This window comes from Fundulus heteroclitus, chromosome 12, assembly GCF_011125445.2.
Source record: "Fundulus heteroclitus isolate FHET01 chromosome 12, MU-UCD_Fhet_4.1, whole genome shotgun sequence".
NCBI lineage: Eukaryota > Metazoa > Chordata > Actinopteri > Cyprinodontiformes > Fundulidae > Fundulus > Fundulus heteroclitus.
In genome coordinates, this window is record NC_046372.1 from 368,491 (window position 1) to 387,465 (window position 18,975).

The window sequence follows — 18,975 nt, forward strand, 5'->3', positions numbered from 1 at the left end:
GTCTTACGACACACACATCCATGTACATACGCGCAAATACAGTACATTTAGCTTTTACACCAAATACCTCAATCCAGGCAGGTAATAAATATATAATTCTTCCCAGTACATCCCATCCCATCGGCCTGCTCTGCCAGGGAGGTTTTGATATGGCCACAGCCTGGCAGGTCATCATGTCTCACGTCTATGCTACAGCTAGCAGTCAGCAGGGCTGGGCATTAGTGATTGCGTTTTATGTTGAGTTTTTTTGTCTGCTATACGCTTGGTTCAGCAACAGTTTCAAACAAGGGCTCAAAAAGCTATTGGCTGAGCAACAGCACTATACTTCATCATGTATGATCAACCCATTTTACAAAATAGAGAAAAATGTGAAAGGTGCACAAATAAAAGTTCACAAACAATAGTGTTTTTTTGTTTGTTTTTGTTTTTAAGTGGCCGTGAGTAAGCCAACTTCAGTGAAGGGCAGCCTACATCTAAAGCACAGATACCACAAAGACCAAGGAATGCTGGGAAAAAGAGGAATACAGAAAATAGAGCTCACAAGCACAAATTAAGACTTACACGTAGCAAATTAGGAGAAATATCCACGTACCTCACGATTAAAAGAAAAAAAACACGTGGAAGTTATACATTTGTGGAGTTTGAAACTATGAAAACATTTAGTTTTATTTATTCTCAATGTGTTACTTGTTTATATTTGTCTTCAACAGCGTAATGAAGGTGTTAGCATTGAATAAAAACAGGACAAAATAATGTAACGTAATGAGTTTTACAAGTTTGTTGCATTTTTAAAGGTACATAATGGAAACCGTCACAACAAGCTAGTTAAAAATGAACAAACATATAGATAAAATGTACAGTGCCTTGTAAAAATATTCATCATTGCAGCGTTATCTTTTTTCTTTTACATACCCAAACCTCACTGGGACCAACACAAAGTGGTGAATAATTATGAGGTGGAGAAGAAAAAAAAGGCTTTCAAACTAAACAAAATAAAAAAATCTGAAAAGTGTGGCATGCTTTTGTCTTCAGTCCCTCCTCCTCTGATACACATAAAATTACACACAATTAAACCTCTGCCCTCAAGAAGTCGCCTAATCTGACAATTGAAATTAGTCCACCTGTGTGTAACCTGAGGGGTTTGGTTTTTGTTCACACAGAAAACTCCAAGTGAACCAACCAGGCCAAAGCTAAAGAATCTGAATGAATCACACTGACCGTAAAAAAAAAAAAATGGCATCAAACATTGGGGGTGCTTTTCTTCAACAGGATGGATGGGGCTAATTAGAGAGCAATCCTTGAAAAAAAAGAAATCTTGCAAAAGACCTGAGACTGAGGTAGATGAGCAAAGCTGGTCGAGACACACCCTAAAAGACCTTTGCACCTGCAAAGAATTGATCTAGGTGGCTAAAAACATACAAATAACACACTTTTGCTTCTTTTTGTTTAAATAAAGCATCATTTCCTTTCCACTTCACAATTATGTGATATTTTGTGTCGGTCTAGCATAGAGAACTAACACTTCTGCAAGCCACTGTAAATAGAATAGAGTCTCCGAGTCAGATAAAATAAATAAATACATTGATAATTTAATAAATAAATACATTGATAAATAAAGTAGGAATAAGTGTAACTAGTAATATCAACATTTCAACAATAAGCACATTTTCAAACTCCATGGCACATATTTGATATGGGAAAAAGCTTGAGGATTCGTGCATCCATTTACTCTCAGGTATAATTTCTGTCCGTGTCCTGTAACCTTGGGACAGCACAGGACTACGGGCAGAATGCTCCTGTCAAGGAGAGGCACGTCTTAAAAAGGCCATTCAGTATTTTTTTTTTTTTTTTTAAGGAAATGACAGGAAAGGTCACAGAGAGAATCAGGATTCAACACAAAACGTAAATCAGAAAACGAGCTCGTCTTAGAGCCTTTTCTAAAGGGGTTTAAGGGCATTAAAAATACCAATATCTGGGGTAAACTATTTATCTTTTCACCATCGCACACCAGGAAATAAAGGCGTCACCCTCACATTTACATTACATTACCTACATTTAATGGTAGAAGAAAATATATTTTATACTATGGCCTTTTTTAAGTCTAAATTGAGTTCATGCAAATGGCTTGGTTTCCAAAACACATTATCCACTCTCAAAAGTCTGAGCATATACCATGTGACAAAATATTAAGTGACTCAGGTTGAGAGATGAATAAAAATCCATGTGAGTATGTCATATGTTTGTTCATCTTACACTGTTTTCAGCAACCTGTCCTGTAATCGGAGTGTGGGTCCTGTGGGTGAGCCAGCTGTCAATGAGTCCTCTCTGTCTGATCCTGAACTCCCACCGTAGTCACACAGCAGCTTGGTTTCGCTCATTACAGCTTGTTTTTCACTCTTCTCCCCATCTGGCCCGTCTTAATAAGACGGTATCAATATTGAAAGCCTCGAGCTTCTATCATGGGCTGTCTCTATGCATGGTTGCGACTGGAGCTGGCGGCTGCAATCAGCCCAAAAAAAAAAAAAACGTGAGCAAATGTTAACCTTAGAAATAAAATAAAAAATAAGTCTCCCAAAAGATGTGATTTAATGCTGAGTGGCTTTTAAAAAAGTAAAGCACCATGCAAAAGTACTATAAAGCCTTGAACCTTTTCAGATCTGGTCACATTCAGGGACCAGAACTAAGCAAGGGGACGCGTTTCGTTTCTATGCTCCTGTAATCTCCTATAATCTGGAACAAACTCCCTAAAAACCCGAGATGTGCAGAGACGGTAGATTCTTGGGTAGATGTGAAAGTTGCTTTTCAGACACTTTCCATTCAATCTGACTGAGTAGGAGCTGTTTGGCAGCCTCTAGATCTGCTAAGCTGGCAGAGGCATACCCAGTAAGACCTGCAACTGTAACTATAAGGACTGACCACACTTTTCAGATTTTCAGTCGCAAACACAATCCAGAACCATGAATCCCTGTCCTTCTACTTCACTAACATACTCAACTTTGTGTTGGTCACACAAGGTCCGATAAACAAATGAACAGTTGTTATGAGATGATGAAATATTTAAAACGGCGTGCAAACCCATTGTCAAGGCATTACTCATGAAATGTTGTTAAAGATACCATACTGAAGACAAACCAAGCCACTTGCACTCCTACTGAAAAGCTCTTTTTGGCCTTGTTGAGAACTCAAAGACTCGAAGATGGGGTTACATAAGGACATTTGCCCGAGTGTCGGGCAACCGCAGTCCGACCAGCCCTCCTCCAACAAGCACCGAGGAAGCCATGAGGATAGGGACAGCCTTGGTGATGCCGACAAGTGAGCCAAAGATCAGGTTCCCCAGGACAGCCGCCAGCTTACACAGGGCGTTACAGAAACCAAAGCCTGTTCCTCTGCAGAGACAAGCAGCAGGAAGGAGAGGTAAACAAATGTAAACTGGGAAAATGTCTTTGATCTATCTGGCTGTCCGTCATGGATGAACGCCGCCACTCACCTCCTGACCGTGGGGAAAGACTCTGTGGTGACGACATCAAGGGAGTTCCAGGCAGAAATGCTCAGACCGTTGTAAAGGCACAGCATGAAAATCATCATGGACTCACTGGTGCCAAACCACAAGAAGAAACAGCTGATGCCCGACAGGATCATGGAGCCGCCTGATAGACAGATCGGATAAAAGAGCTGGTTTAATGGCAGAAAGTAAAAAGTAGATTATATGCCCTATTATCCAGTGTATGTAAATATCTGGTTTCAGCTGCACCAAAAGAATGAGCAACCAACCATACATTCAACCCATGTTCCCACCTAACATGGACAAACGTCCAATTTTGTCCATTAGAAGAGCAGACACAATGTTTCCAGGAAGAACAGCCAGTGTTCCCAGAAAGTTGATGAAGTAAACCCAGTAGGCACTGTAGTCGTCATCGAATGTCATCTGGCAGCCCGTCTTGTTGTGGGTGAAAGTGCTGTTGATCATCTCAGTGCCTTCTATCAGCTTAGACTCGTCAATATCTGCAGAGAGAACGAAACACAGTCAAACTTGTTTCGCCACAGAAATGGCGAAGCAAGACAAAAGACCCATTCTTGTGCAAATGTTCATTTAAAAAAGTGCTGTCAGCTTGTCATTAACTGGATAGTTGTAGTTATAGCTGCTCAGACACGTTTCTGTGTTAAAAACTGTGTTAGTATAAATTTAATTCCATGATTTTTGTCATAAAACAACTTTTGGACTTGTTTTGTTGAGACATGCAAGACGTTTCCTGAGAGCGTCAACATCTAGAACACAAATTCTAATGCTCTAAAACTTTAAAGTTGAGCATTGATATGTGCAATTACCCGTGGCATTCGCAGTGGGGAGTGGTAGCTTTTACAAAGATGATCTATGTCCATTCATATATATTTGCATTTTGGAAGTATTGTGGTCTTTTTTATCCCAAAAACATACAACTAATGCAAAAAAGTCCAAAATCAGCATTTACTCCTGGCATGGCCCACTCCATGGTTTTAGACAACCGCCTTAACTTATAGCGTTTCAGAAAAGTGGGGCGTTAAGAAAAAGAGGGATCATTGACCATTCCCCTTTGTGTGGTTTCTATAGAATGTCTTTTCTTGCAATCTTTTCTTTATCTCCCTCCATTAGTTCAGGATTTCAGGATTTAGGTCTGGGTCCTGAAGTGGCCATGAATGAAGGTTGATTTTGTGTCTGCTGAACCATTTCTGGCTGCTTTGGCCACAGTTTTGTGGCAAATTCACTGCAGGGTCCAGTGGCGACGATACCATCCACTCCAACCAGGATCCCAGAGACGTTAGGGAGAAAATTAACCATGAGCATTCCAGACAACAATTACTTCACACCAAACCCACATGGAATAAAAACAGCTTTTTAGCAAACTCCAAATGTTTATATTTGTGATGCTAAGACAGGAAATGATTTTTTCTTGACAGGCCTCATTAAAACATTGCCCTTTAGGTGGCGTTTAATGGCTGCAATCAGGACTTGGTGACCCTAAAGTCCTTCTGCAGATCTCCAGCTAGGGAGAGTTTTCCTTATTACATTACTCACTGTTCAGGGTGGTACAATAAAAAATCGGAAAGCTCGACGCATATGTGCATCACAAGTATACCATGTTCACCTATCTTCCCAATTTTAAGGAGTGGTTGAGAAAAATAAACCTCTGTATTGCAGGAACAGTCATGGATTACTGATAAAAAGTCAAGCCAAACTCTCATCAACGTAAAATAGTGACGTATAGAATAAAAATATGCTTCAGTTAAACTTTTCTCATAGGTATTGGGAAGAATCGCAATTAGCGTGGGACCGTAAGAAAGAAAGAAAGAAAGAAAGAAAGAAAGAAAGAAAGATTTCTAATTTTATAATAGATGAACTGACTTAAATAATGAAAAGTTCTCACCTGTGTTGAAGAAGTATGTGTCGATAAATGTGCAGTTCTTGAACAAGGAGCCCACCGATGTGACGTCGTCAAAGTAACAGTGGAGAAATGTGGAGTCGATGAAGGTGACGGACTTAAGCTTCATATTGACGAACCTGAATAATAATAATATAATATATAATGAGCATGTTAATCTGCATTGATACAGTGCTTAACACATAACTTAGTTTACTGATGTGTACAGTGGTCATACAAGCCTTCCCATACACAAATAAAACTACTTCCTAAAGATTTTGCATGGAGTGCTCCTGTAGTTGCGTTGACATCTTACTGGTCATGAATGAATATGCCGTTTCTGTGGATCTGGTTCTCCAGGGTGAAGTTGAAGGTGAAGCCTTCAATGCGTTCGTTGTTGTGGATCTGCACCTTGGAGGCGTATTCATCCGCCTGAAGGTGTTTGATGACATCGGGGAACCAAACGGACAGACCATAATACCTGCAATCACAAAGACACCGCTTGTACAACACGCCAAGTTATCAGGTGAGGTTAGAATGAGGTCTGACGAAAACACAGACAGACCAACAGATCATATAAGGCTCTTTTTTTTTCTAAAGGTGAGTTTAGGGTTTTTATTTTTTACGTCTTTACGACTCTCCAATGGATCTTTATCGACCTGCAGCCTGTGATTGATCTCCAGGTCAGGCAACGTTTGCACAGCAGACAGATCAAGATGACAGAATTGTGATGTGGCCCTGTAGCTATTATCTGACCCCCCCAAAAAATAAAAAAATAAACAGTTGTGTGTTTTTTTTTTTTTTAACAAAGATCAGGTGAGAAGGACATTTTACCCGAAGGACAGCGTGAACCACACTATGGCCAGTCGCGTCATGTTTTCCTTCATAGGGTAGTTGAAGCACTTCATGAGGTTTACATATATCTAAAAGAAGTAAGAAAATAAAACAAGATTATGTTTTACATTCATATCGGGACAAAGGCATTAGAGAAGAGGCGGGTGAAATGCAAATATATTTACCCCGTGTATTTCAGATTTCATCCTGAAGAACATTTTGGAAACTGGATTTCCAGACCCCGATTCCATTTCCACCAATTCATCCAGCTGTCTAGGGATTTTTATCCTGTTCACCTGTTAAATTAGAAATACAAAGTAGCAGCAGTGGCAGTCGTAAAGATCTACAGTATCATAGTTAAGCCCGGGTTTGTACAATGGTCCTTGCATTTTTCACATCCCAAAAAGAAAAATATTTTGCAGTTTTATTATGAAGGCTGAAGAATTACAAGAACAATCACTATTTCCAAATGTTCTGATATAATTATGTCAAGTATAAATGTATTTGAATAGAACATATAAATAAAACAACCACGGTTGACCAAAGTGTTTTGCATAGTAAAAGGTCAACAGCTAAGCAGCAAAAGACAATCCAAATCAATACCACGACAAACACACAGATGTCCTGCTGAACTGGAGTTGAAAGCCGTTGTAAAGAACTGGGTTTTAGCCAGAGACTTCAACTGACCAGCAGCTGCTGCATTTTCTACAGTCTGCAGACGCATTAGCAACGCCTGATCGAAGCCAACATGCAGTGAGTTACAGTAATCCCAGTGAGACGTAATGAATTCATGGATTGCTGTCGCAAAGTGGTCTGGGGGGTATGCAGGCCCTTGATAATGTTGTTTCTGCACGTTTGTAAACCAAATGACTGCAGGGAGGACGGGGGTTAGATGAGAGTGTAACACAGGTCCACCATCATGGTTTGTAGTTCAGGGTTTGGGACGAATTCTTCTGCACAAACCTATTTGTTTGCCACAGATTCCACCGAGGTCTGGACTCTGACTGGGCCATTCTAACATATATGTATATTCCAATGTGAAACCATGAAAAAACATATTTAGGGTTGCTGTCCTGTTGGGAAGTGAGCCTCTACCCTAACTGTTTTTCTTCCAGCTCTTTATTTAGATCTGTGACTTCTGACCAGCATCCTTGTATCCTTATACAGTATCCTTATACAGAAAAACCCTATAACTAGATTTAGGTGTCACTTTATACATCTTGTATTAAATAATACTACAGTACATATTTTTCAGTGATGTTATCAAGGTGTTGGTTGTTTGTACCTGTGATACTTTTTTGGTTGGGTTTGCTTTTTATATCTCTCTCTGCAGGTGTAGAAACAGACTTCTAGGATGTTATTTTTTACTCTCTTTTTTCACTACTTCCTCTACTCTATCACCTTTTCTCACACAAAGGAAGAGCATTTCAAGGCATCTTCTGAAGGCTTGTTTGGTGTTTCACTATTTCAGGGTAAAGACAAATGTCTGCCACATTTTTATTAGTAGTAAAAATAAAAAAATCCTTTAACACTCATGTTTCATTTTCCTTCCTTAGCTATCCACTACCTTTTCTTAGTTTATCCCAGAAAATCAAAATAAGAAAAACCTAATTCTATGTTTGTAACAGGATTTTTGCAAAGCAGTTTACATTTCTCCCACTTTCTAACCTAGTTATTAGACAGCAGGCTGTTGGATATAGGTACAAATGTACCAATTACCAGATTTGTGAGATTCCCATACAGTAAATTTACTTGTATCCACGAGACTGAATTCAGAGCATCAGTGTAAAATATGCACGCGTAGTGCAGAATTAATTCAGGAAACTTGTCTTGACTAAGCAGCTTTCCCAAAGTGCAGCTCATGCAGCAAATAAGTCTGAATGACAAGAAACGGCTTTCAGACCCCGTCGTAATTCAGACATGATCCTGCTCGGTGAAAGAACTCAAACCTGTCCCTGCGGTGGCAGAAAATAAGCCTCTTTGCCTCCCTAAGCGTAGGCAAACCCAGCCGAGACTGTGAAACATCCGTAGCAAGCACTCACAGTGAAGACTTTCTCTGGCTGCCCACGTGCTCTCATGTTGGCGTCGTGGATCTGCTTGAGGATCATCCAGCCCTCGTCGTGCTTCCCGACCTGTCAGGGAGGAGAGAAAAAACGGGTGACGGGGAAGATAAAACACGTCTCGCAGCAACACACTTGACATCAGCAATTACTGTACATGAATGCGGTCCTTTGATATCTCGGCGATGGGAGTCACGACAGTGGTGACTCACTTTGCTTCAAAGGATAATGATCCTCATGCAGCCAACCTACTGTCACCGATCTCTATGCTTGTGTTTCCCCAAACACTCAGAAAGCCTTCTTCAACAGTTGTGCATGACTCACACTGTTTTAGTCTGATCAAATATCTCCCGGTACACGTACTCTTCGTGTGTCACCCACACTTAAAACATGTAAAAACATCATTTTAAACCATTGTGGACAGCACTGGTGTGGACATGACTAACACAGTACGCGCAGTGGAGCAGTGACAGGTTCAATACTTGTTAGTAATTCGGAGAAGGCTCGTTACCTCGAGGTAGAATCTGGGGCTTTCTGGCATGAAGGTTAGAGCCACCACAGCGCACACACACGGCAGGGCACAGACAACGACAAAAACCCTCCAGCTGTGAAACTGGTATGCTGAGCCCATGCTGAAGCTCCAACCTGCAAGTTGTAGAAAACAGTGACATTCCAAGTTCAGTTCAGTTCAATCATATCCAATTTCATCAAGTATGAGTGATCAGCACGGACAAACAAACAAAAACAACATGATGGACCGGTGACAGACTTAATCCTGTAAAATAACTAATATACGGTGAAATCAGAAGAAGTCTGATTTTGTCGTTTTCCCCATTTCCGGGGCTGCAACAGCAAGAGCACAGCCTCCTTTGAGCTTCCACTGTTTTTTAGGCAGAAAGAGGATGTGCCCAACAGCACATCTGGGAGAAAAAGGTGAATGCATCAGGATGCAGCAGCGCGGATAGGTAGGATGCGGCAAGACCCCGGAGAGCTTTTAAAATAATTAAAGAACTTTAAAATGGATCCTATACTGTATGGAGAGCCAGCTGAGTGAAGCTGAAATCTGCTCCTTTTTATGTGTGCCGGTTAAAAGACTTGAAACAGCATTCTGTACATTCTGTAGCTGAAGGAAAGCCTTCACATGAAGACCATCACAGTAATCTTGCCAAGTGGTGAAAAAAAGTGTGGATTAATGTCTCTAAATCTTTCAAGGAGAATTGGTTTTATTTTGACCAATCAACTCAACTAATCCAACATCTCCCCTGATCTGACTGTTGAATTTAGCCGCTGTATCCACCTTAACACCAAGGTTTGCAACTCTTGCCTTTGCACGCTGGGATATACATAATCCCCATTCGCTTGGCTTTACAAGACAACAGGCTGAATTCATATCCAGTTAAGTAGAAAAATAGTCAAATTGATCCAGTTCTCACCAGTCCAATCCAGTCATTAAGTTAGTAGCAATTTTCTTGAAGCCACTTCCTGCTTCATGCCATGTTCTCTTGTGCTTCCCATGTTGAAAAGGGGACTGGGTCTCTGTCTCTATTATAATTATATCCTAGGGAAATTTAAGGTTTTTATTGTGGTTTTTTCTTGTTTGTTTATTTTCTACATGTCGTGTCTATCAGTATGGCACTAAGAAAGAGAGACCAACAGATTTACTTTCACAACTGGAGCGTTACTGCTTTCGCCATGGGGCTCAGCTTCATGGAAAAAACTTTGTTGGATATTATTTTGGGATTATTTCAAATTCAATGGACACTGGAACAGAAAGGAAAAAGAGAAAGAAATGAAGAGAAAAAGATGAGGCAAGACATTAAATGGGAGAGAAGGTGACAAAAATAGAGCAGGTGAAAAAAAAGGGAATAAGATATGCTCCTTGGAGTCTGCTTCTACACCTGCAGAGAGAGATATAAAAAGAACCACAAAACAAAAAAAAGTATCACAGGTACAAACAATAATCGCCTTGATAAATACATTGTATTTAGTACAAGATGCATTTAGTAGCAGCCAAAGCTAATTACTTGGTTTATCTTTATACAAGCAAAGAAACGACTGTAGTTTCTGCGGAGGATGAGGAGAGCCCATCTGGCCCCGCTCAACCTCAAGATCTTCTACAGAAGCACCATAGAGAGCATTCTGACCAGCTGTCTCTCTGTGTGGTGTGGAGGCTGCAGTGCCGCAGACTGGAAGAACGTGAGGAGAGTGGTGAGGACAGCAGAATGGATCATCGGGACTCCTCTTCCCTCCATCAAGGACATCTCATCACAGCGCTGTGTGTCCCGAGCCCGTAACATCATCGGGGACCCCTCACACCCCCACCATGGACTGTTCTCCCTACTGCCTTCTGGGAAGAGGTTCCGCAGCTTCCGCTAGAGGTCCACCATGTTTTGCAAAAGCTTTTTCCTTGTTGCCATCAGACTGTTGAACTGCTAGTACTGCTGAAGCCATTTCAATTGTTTACACAAATCGCTGCTGCATCTTTATCCTGAAACTTGCTGCAATTAACTGTGATTTTTTTTCAAGCTGTATGCCAACAAAATTTCATTCAGTATGCACTTTGTGCATAGAAAATGACAATAAAGTTGTCTAAGTCTAAGTCTAATCTGTAAACACCAGGAGCCAAAGACCTACCCCACAAAGCGCCTAGGCAAACACCCGGGAAACCAGAACCCCAGACACTCGAAAGGGCCCCCAGAGCAAAGGAGCTCAAGAAGGACCAACACAGGGATAGACGCCTCCCCCGTCACAGGGAAGAGCAGAGGAGAGCCTCGGGGAAAAAAAACAGCAGCCACAGTGCAGAAGCCCCCCGGTGGCTGCAACAACGCCTCCACGGGCTGCACCGGCAGCCAGCTACGTCAGAGCGGATTCAGCCATGGGTTTAGAGACCCGAGCCGCGAGGGCACACTGCCCCCCGCGGGTCCCCAACAGGGCCTGGGAGCCCCGGCCCCACGAAGCAGCCGCCAGGAGTGAGCCAGCACACATCCGGACACCCAGCCCCAGACACCAAGAACCACCAACACACCAGTGGATCAAGGCACCAAGCACCAGCAGGTATCCTGATGGGGGGATGGGCTCTACACTTGGAGAGGGAGCAGTCCAAAACACACCCTGACAAAAAGACAAACAGAAAACCAGGTATACAGTCACAAACACACGATCCCACCCTAGTGCCCACGCATGCAGACACTTATAACCACACAGAAGAATAGACGCTGTACACACACTTGCACTCACCACACACATCGTATACCCCCATGTCCAGGCACCGATACCCCAGAGGGGCGTCCAGCCCCATGAAGCAGGAGGTGATCCCTAACACCAGGATGAAGGAGAGCAAATCGCCGCAGCCACAAGCCGAGACCAGGGCAGAGCACCGCCCCAACCTGGGCAAACCCGGTCCATGCCCCTACCCCAACAACCCCCGAACCAATCCATCCGGAGGCGGGGCCAACACAATTTGAACGAGCCAGCCAACAGGTGTCCGTGCCATGGTGGCATGACCAGCCGGATCATACAACCCCCACATGGCACAGCCCCCCAGTCAGGCCGCACACTGCCCAGCCCACCCCTCCATGGCAGAACCCAAAGATCTAGCTCCTAGCTACTCTGACCAACCTAAAACAAAGTTAAACAGAAATTTTAAAAATACAGGTTATTGCATTGCCATTACAGGTACATTTTCCAGAGAACATGGGATTTTTCCCTCACTGAATATGTTCTCAAATAAGACTCTGGATATTTAAAAAGTTAAATTGTTCTATGGCAGCAAAGAGAATACTTGTATGTGTCTTTGCAACAACAAAAAACTGTTATATATATATATATATATATATATATATATATATATATATATATATATATATATATATATATATATATATATATATATATATATAAATGTATTATTTTATTTTTGTGCTGATACCAAGCGTTACTTAAATGCCATCTCATGTACTGTGGATAACAATCTGTAGCTTCGCCGTTTGGAGTTAATCTAATACGGCAAAGACAAAAGGACTTGAAATAAAAATGCCACGCTTTGTGACTGAAGCAGAGTGATGGGAACACTCAGAGACGAATGACTCCGCAGGGTAAGCAGAGAAAAGTGAAAAAAACAAAAACAACAACACAGGGACAGGTTAATTGAATGTGTGGGGATAGAATAGTGTTTTCTGCTGAGTAAAATCTTGTTGCACCTGATCTCAGCCAACGGGCACTCTTTCAGACTCATTAATCATTGCAACATGCAGCGGGGAAAGCACACACACACACACACACACACACACATACACACTGGTGCGTGGAAAAGTGTGTGGGTTAACACTCTAGCAGAGAATAACAGCGCAGAAATAAATAATATGGAGAAGCATACAGAAATTATACTGACACACCATAACGGCATGTCAAGCCTCCACCAACAAAAATGCAAGTAATAATATATGGGAGTCATACATTGTGGGCTGTCAGGTTTTTGGGAAGCTTAAGACACCTATTTTTATTTGTACTGCGTAAACCGTTCTACAAAGAGTAGTAAATTACATAAAGCTAATTTACATTTGCATTTTTTTCCCAGTTTTGTGAAGATTCACACCTCTGTAAATGAAACACATGAAAGCTTTGAATTCATTTAATTTTGTAGATTTGCTGTTTTGTCAAACACTTTCAGTTGCATTTTTTTTTTTTTTACCATGGACCCTTAAATGTGAGATTAGGTGTAAAAACAGCCAGGATGAGCTCAAATATGAACAGTCTGCCACACGCTGAGTAATGCGAGTGCTCTTTGGGACTTCACTGTTTTAAAAAAAAATGTCAACAGGGTGCAGAAAAATGGGGGGGGGGGGCTTGCATTCTTGTCGTGACCTCCCACGTCTCTCCACAGATCGTGGCTCATGGAGATAGAGCTCCAAAGGGAATACAGAGCCATTATCCATCAACGGGCGTAGGAGGGGAGCCACGGGGTAGGGAGGGGGTTAATGCTATTGGTTCTGCCAGAAAAACGTCTGTTTGGCATGCTACAGCATGTTAAAATCCAGCTCTCATAGCAGCAAAAAAAAAACAACTTCTATCAAGGGTCGTGACACGACAAAGGCTAATGCCATGTCACATTGCTTTAAAGGCTAATATATTTAGTATTTGGCACAGAATGTACCTACATTTATGTTATATTATGTCATTGAAGTGCACATTTTTGCCCCATATCATAAGATACACATCATATAGCATCGAGTCCATGTTCACCCATTCGCAGAAGGGTTTTTTGAAGGTTATGCTAACAATTTAAAACGTGACTTTTTTTCACAGTTTTTTTGACACATACTTTACAATAGGACAGTTTCAAGTGGAAGTGACCCATCGCAGCAGAATATAAAAAGGTGGGATAAGGGGAAGCCCCTGCCTAAAGGAGACTGGAGATGGTGCAAGCAGTCTTGTTCTGACACCTCTATGCTTTCCTTACACAGGTAACATCTCAGCGAATTAGAAAATTCGTTCTGACAAGGCTTGCATGTCAGATTAAAACTCCCTTTTGAAAACAAAAACATTTAAGCAGGTATTAAATATGCTTTTCATGTGTTTTCATTAGTCGTAAGTGGCAGATCATAATTAGCACAAACAAAGCCCTGAAAACCTCTGTCTGTGTGTAACTAATCTATATGATGTGTTTCGCTTAGTGACCTGAGCTACTCAAATACGCAACATTTTTAATATTCTAATTTGGTGAGATGCAGCTTTAGCCCATGGAGACTTGCAAATAATGTTGATCTTAGCACAGAATGTATCTGGACATACAGTCAGTGGGTGCTGGAAATGCACCATAGTTAAACTGAATTGGGTTTGGTTTATTCACACATGACCAAAACAAAACCACAAATCTGAGCTCCCACACAAGCCAGAAAAGCAGCAGAAATCATGCAATTGTTTGTCTCCTGGAGCTGTGGAACCCTGCTGGTGGGCGTGGCGGACCGACAGCAATTACCCCTCATCTACTGCTGGGGATATAAGGAGCTGCAGAACTATCACTGTTCTCCTGATGATCAACCCATCTGGTAGAGTTGAGCCCTCTGTGTATTTTTCCAAAGCCAGTTTCTCGAGCTGTTTTGTAAGGAAGGTCAAGTTCTTCTTACCTTCTACTCAGTTTCCTTGTGCTTTTGTGCTCCCAGGTTGAGTCGCACCTCCATCCTGGATCTTCTCAATCACACTGACTGTGGCATGTTCTCACCTGAAACCTCACCCCTCCACAACAGTCCGCCGCTGCTCCTCGGCTCCTTCCTCCTCTGACCTGCCTGCTCTCCAGCCTCCAATCCATCTGCTCTCAGGCCTCAGGATTTCACCGGTCATCCTCCACAGAAGCTTCTCGGATTTCCTGGAATCATCTCTTCTTCTCACAATCCGAGGATCACCTCAATTCTCCTCCTCACTGTCTCCAGGCCCAAGAAAGCCGTAAGCCATTTATCACTCAGCCCTTCCTTTCAAACTGCCATCGGGGTCTTCATCGCCACTAACTCCTTTTCTTCCCATCCAGAGATCACTGGTTCTTTGCCTCTTAATGTCTTCACTTGACTTTTACAATCAGTTATCTTCCCGTGGGTTCGGAAACGACCTCAGATCATTTTGTTTTACAGATCGGTTGCTTGCGTCATCGCCAGGCTTTCACTCTGAGTGTGTTTTGCTGCACAACAAAATATCTAACTTGGATCTAGAGCATCCAATTAAAACCTAAGAAAGCCAAGCAAGAGCAATTTGCCCCGAAACAACATTTACTGCAACAAACTGCATTCAAAAGCTGCGTAATTGCTAAATGGTAAACCTTTGCATACTTTAATTTCAGCATAAATGCCAATGTTTTGTGAAGGCCTCAAGGGTTTGTTGGACAACATTGGTCTGGCAGGTCAGGGTAAACTTTTTGGAGACGTTTAAAGCAGGGTAATAAAATATGCTCTTAAGCTCTGAACATCTCACAGAGCACTGGTCAATCCTTCATCTTAAAAATGAAGAGTATAGCACAACTGTAAAACCTACCAAGGCACGACTGTGTATGTAAAATGACAAGCTGGGCGAGGACAGCATTAGTCAGAGAAGCAGCCAAGAAACACATTGTAACTCTGGGGCCACCACAGCCCAGGTAGGAAAGTCTATTGACAGCAACAACTAATTTGTCTTGCAGTCCACTAACCTGAACTTGATGGAAGAGAAGAAAGAAGACCATGAAAAGCCCTGTTTACAGTTTCCTGCAGATCATCTAGAGAGCAGAGCAAAGATATTGAAGCAGATCCTCGGGTCAGATTAGACCCATAACGGTGCACAGAACCCTGAATCCCCACGGTGAAACATGGTTCGATTTGGTTAGAACATTTTGATCCAAACAACTTTTGAGTGCATCCACAGACTTTGAGGCTGTTCAGGCTATGGATGATAATAAGTATGAGTTTTAGGCATGTGCCAGTCAAAAACAGTCTCCTTATAAGGTAGATTTAAGGAGATGTGGATTGGGGGATTGATGTTTTTTTTTTTTTTTTAAGTGAAAGACAATGCCTCAGCCAACAGCCATCTCCAGCAACTCCCCATCATCATTTCAGGCTCTTTAGTATTTATGTCTAGAATGATTCCGATATCTAAGAATAAAAAAGGAGTCTGCATTCAAAAGAGAAAGGAAGAGTTATTCAGCAGTAACTGCCTTTTCTCCTGAAATGTAGCATGACTTCCTGCCACAGACGGCTGGCGGTTCCCTCGTACTACTGTAAATCGAATTACAGGAATTAAGCACATAATTGTCTAAGAATGGCTGAGTCATCCATCTGAGGCCGAGATGGACAGATGAATTAAAGGTGAACGGAGGGATGGACAGATGGATCCAGTCTTTATCTACAGTCTCTGCCATAAACCGGCAAACAAATTTACGTCTTGAGGTTTTATGGGGAGAAGATAAAACGGGTTATACGTATTCCCTTATCTTTTTGACTCTTGCTGTCTTGTAAGAAAATAAAGACACATTTGGGAATTATTGGTCATTATCTGAGGTCATGTACATGTAAAACGGCAATATCTTGCTTTTCGTTAGTCTTGCAGTATGAGACCAAACTGCTCGGCCTTTTAGACAATCAGGAATCCATCCAGTGTATCCTGAGGGTAAGCACTCGCATCGGTGCAAACCTACGAGCTCCAAATGTCTGTAGAGCCAACAGCAGTCACATTAGATAACATACCCTGCAGGTGATGTGCACTTTGTTACCCAGTTCGAGCAGCACTGTGTATTGCTCTGACAGCTTTTAAATGTGATAAAAATTTTATATTCTCAAGCACAGAATAGAGTAATTAGTCATCCAGACAATCAACCCTTCGCTAGGGCTTTGGACTCAGGGCGGGGCTATTTATCCAGGGAACGCTGCAATGAGGGTCCCCAGGAATGTAAAGTTCTATGTTCTCCAATTTGCATTATGTATTGTCATTTCAGCTTTTAACTTTATGTTCTCTCTCTTTTTTTCTTCATAGTAGGTACAGCTGGTCTGACGTTCTGTTAACTGTGACATCATCCAGAGAAGAAAGATCACCCGCTACTACCATCTAATGTAGAACAGATTACTGGATCAATGTGTGCTTCTGTGCTTTTTTGTTTCTCTTGTTGTGTCTCTGTTCTGTCTTCTGTAACCCCAGTCGGTCGAGGCAGATGACCGTTCATACTGAGCCTGGTTCTGCTGGAGGTTTTTCCTTCCCGCTAAAAGGGAGTTTTCCTCTCCACTGTCGCTTCATGCTTGCTCAGCATGAGGGATTGCTGCAAAGCCATGGACAATGCAGACGACTCTCCCTGTAGCTCTACGCTTCTCCAGGAGTGAATGCTGCTTGTCGGGACTTTGATGCAATCTACTCGGTTTCCTTATATAGGAAATTCTTTTGACCAATCTGTATAATCTGATTGAATTTGACTTTGTAAAGTGCCTTGAGATGACATGCTTCATGAATTGGCGCTATATAAATAAAATTGAATTGAATTGAATTGAATTAAAGGAACTTTTTTTGTTCTGAATTTCTAATCAAATAATGTCATAATGAATATCAAGCTGGCTAAATCAAGTAGTTGAGGAAGGACATTTTCCAGCAACCGTAGTGGTGGATGCTGTCTAAACCATTCAGCAACCAATCAAGTTTCTCCCCAAGAAAGGAAAACAAGGTTACGAAAAACGAGAAGAAAGGAAGAATAAAAAAAACTCAAATTTCTTTGAGAGGTGAGCAGAGCACACACTTTGAGCTACGGTCAGCAGGAGTCATCTCAGAGCGAAGGCACCATGCTAGCATTTTGACAACATAGATTAATGATCAGCGTTATTACCACTAGTCATTTGACAATGATATTTGTGGAGGTCACTAACATTTTTGGTAACTTCCTAGTGATCAGTCATGAAACATTTAGTATCAATGGATCCTTTGTGAAACTTGAAAAAATAAACGCTACAAACATCAAAAACTGAAACACCAATAATTAATAGTCCACCATCGTTTTACAGAGGGTAAGAACTGGTCGAGTAAAACAGACGAGATAAATATTCTAACTTTAAGTCAGTAAAAGTGGGCAGACACTGATTATTACACGACCAACTGGTGGTGCATCTGAAACAGATTTAATGCCATAAAAAAACAGTTTGATCTTATAATTGTTACCTAAGTTCTTAATTCAAGGCATTAACCAAAAAGCAAATATTTTGAAGAAGTGCTATGCATCACCGAGGTTTCCACCCTGCATGAGGCCGTAACATACTGAGTAGAATAAATTCCCATAAGGACAGGAGATGCTGAATAAAGAATGACGTGTTCATCTTTATAAACATTGCCTACTAAATCGCTTAGTGCATAGCAAACATGTATATCATTTATGTACATATTAAAGGTTTGCAAGTGGTAGCTGAATTGCTTTTATTTTCTATTATAAAATAGTTTTTACGCTTTCAGGTAGCATTAGTTTTTAACATCCACTAAAAAAAAGAAAGATACAACCATCGACAGCAGGGCGACACCAGAGATCGGGATACAAGTGCAGTGTGATACCGATCTTTTTTTAAAATGCCTTGATCGGGAACTGGAGCTGAAACTTGAGATCCAATCTGGACACTTCTAAATGACCATGAGCATAATGACCCAAAACTGTGCAGAATGGTGCAGGGAGGTACAGAGAAAGTGTCACGTTGTCACGTGACAAGTTAAAAAGCAGGTGAGTAGCCAAGTATGGATGCAAGGCACGCAGCTTCTTCTGAAGAGAGAACGAAAAGCAAAGTAGCGGTGTTAAGAATCAGAGTGCAGTAAGGCGACTAGCATCCATTTGGTATGACAACAACAGATCTGACGACATAGTGACCTCCTAAAGACGCGTCGAGTACCGCTTTTGGAGGGTTATCCTGCTAGCGCTGTAGTATTGTGCTTGCGTCCATCCTTATGGGAAAATAAAAGTCTGCAGCAAAGCTCAGACGGTTGCATATAATAAAACAAGCCCTCAACTAAAGCTCTATCAGTGTCTCTCAGTGTGTGTGTGTGTGTGTGTGTGTGTGTGTGTGTGTGTGTGTGTGTGTGTGTGTGTGTGTGTGTGTGTGTGTGTGTGTGTGTGTGTGTGTGTGCGCGCCTGTCCGTGCATTCTAACTTGACTGACCTCTTCCAGTGTCAGATTTTATTTCTTTCAATCTTCCAAGAGGAAGACCTGT

General features: G+C 41.7%; 1 protein-coding gene across 2 annotated transcripts in view; it reads right to left on the minus strand.

The window, feature by feature from the left end:
* Positions 1-940: 940 nt before the first annotated feature.
* sv2ca (synaptic vesicle glycoprotein 2Ca) overlaps positions 941-18,975 on the minus strand; it is a 45,191-nt gene continuing 27,156 nt past the window's right edge. Inside the window, exons 4-12 of one of the 2 annotated variants that reach the window (XM_021315776.2) lie at positions 8,802-8,935; positions 8,273-8,362; positions 6,416-6,526; positions 6,231-6,319; positions 5,713-5,877; positions 5,403-5,536; positions 3,796-4,002; positions 3,488-3,647; positions 941-3,386 (exon numbers count right to left, since the gene is read on the minus strand). In XM_021315776.2, coding sequence (XP_021171451.2) covers positions 3,203-3,386; positions 3,488-3,647; positions 3,796-4,002; positions 5,403-5,536; positions 5,713-5,877; positions 6,231-6,319; positions 6,416-6,526; positions 8,273-8,362; positions 8,802-8,935 — 1,274 coding nt within the window. In that variant the 3' untranslated portion in view covers positions 941-3,202. The remainder of the gene's footprint in view (positions 3,387-3,487; positions 3,648-3,795; positions 4,003-5,402; positions 5,537-5,712; positions 5,878-6,230; positions 6,320-6,415; positions 6,527-8,272; positions 8,363-8,801; positions 8,936-18,975) is intronic. The other variant, XM_012861289.3, reaches the window with a different exon arrangement.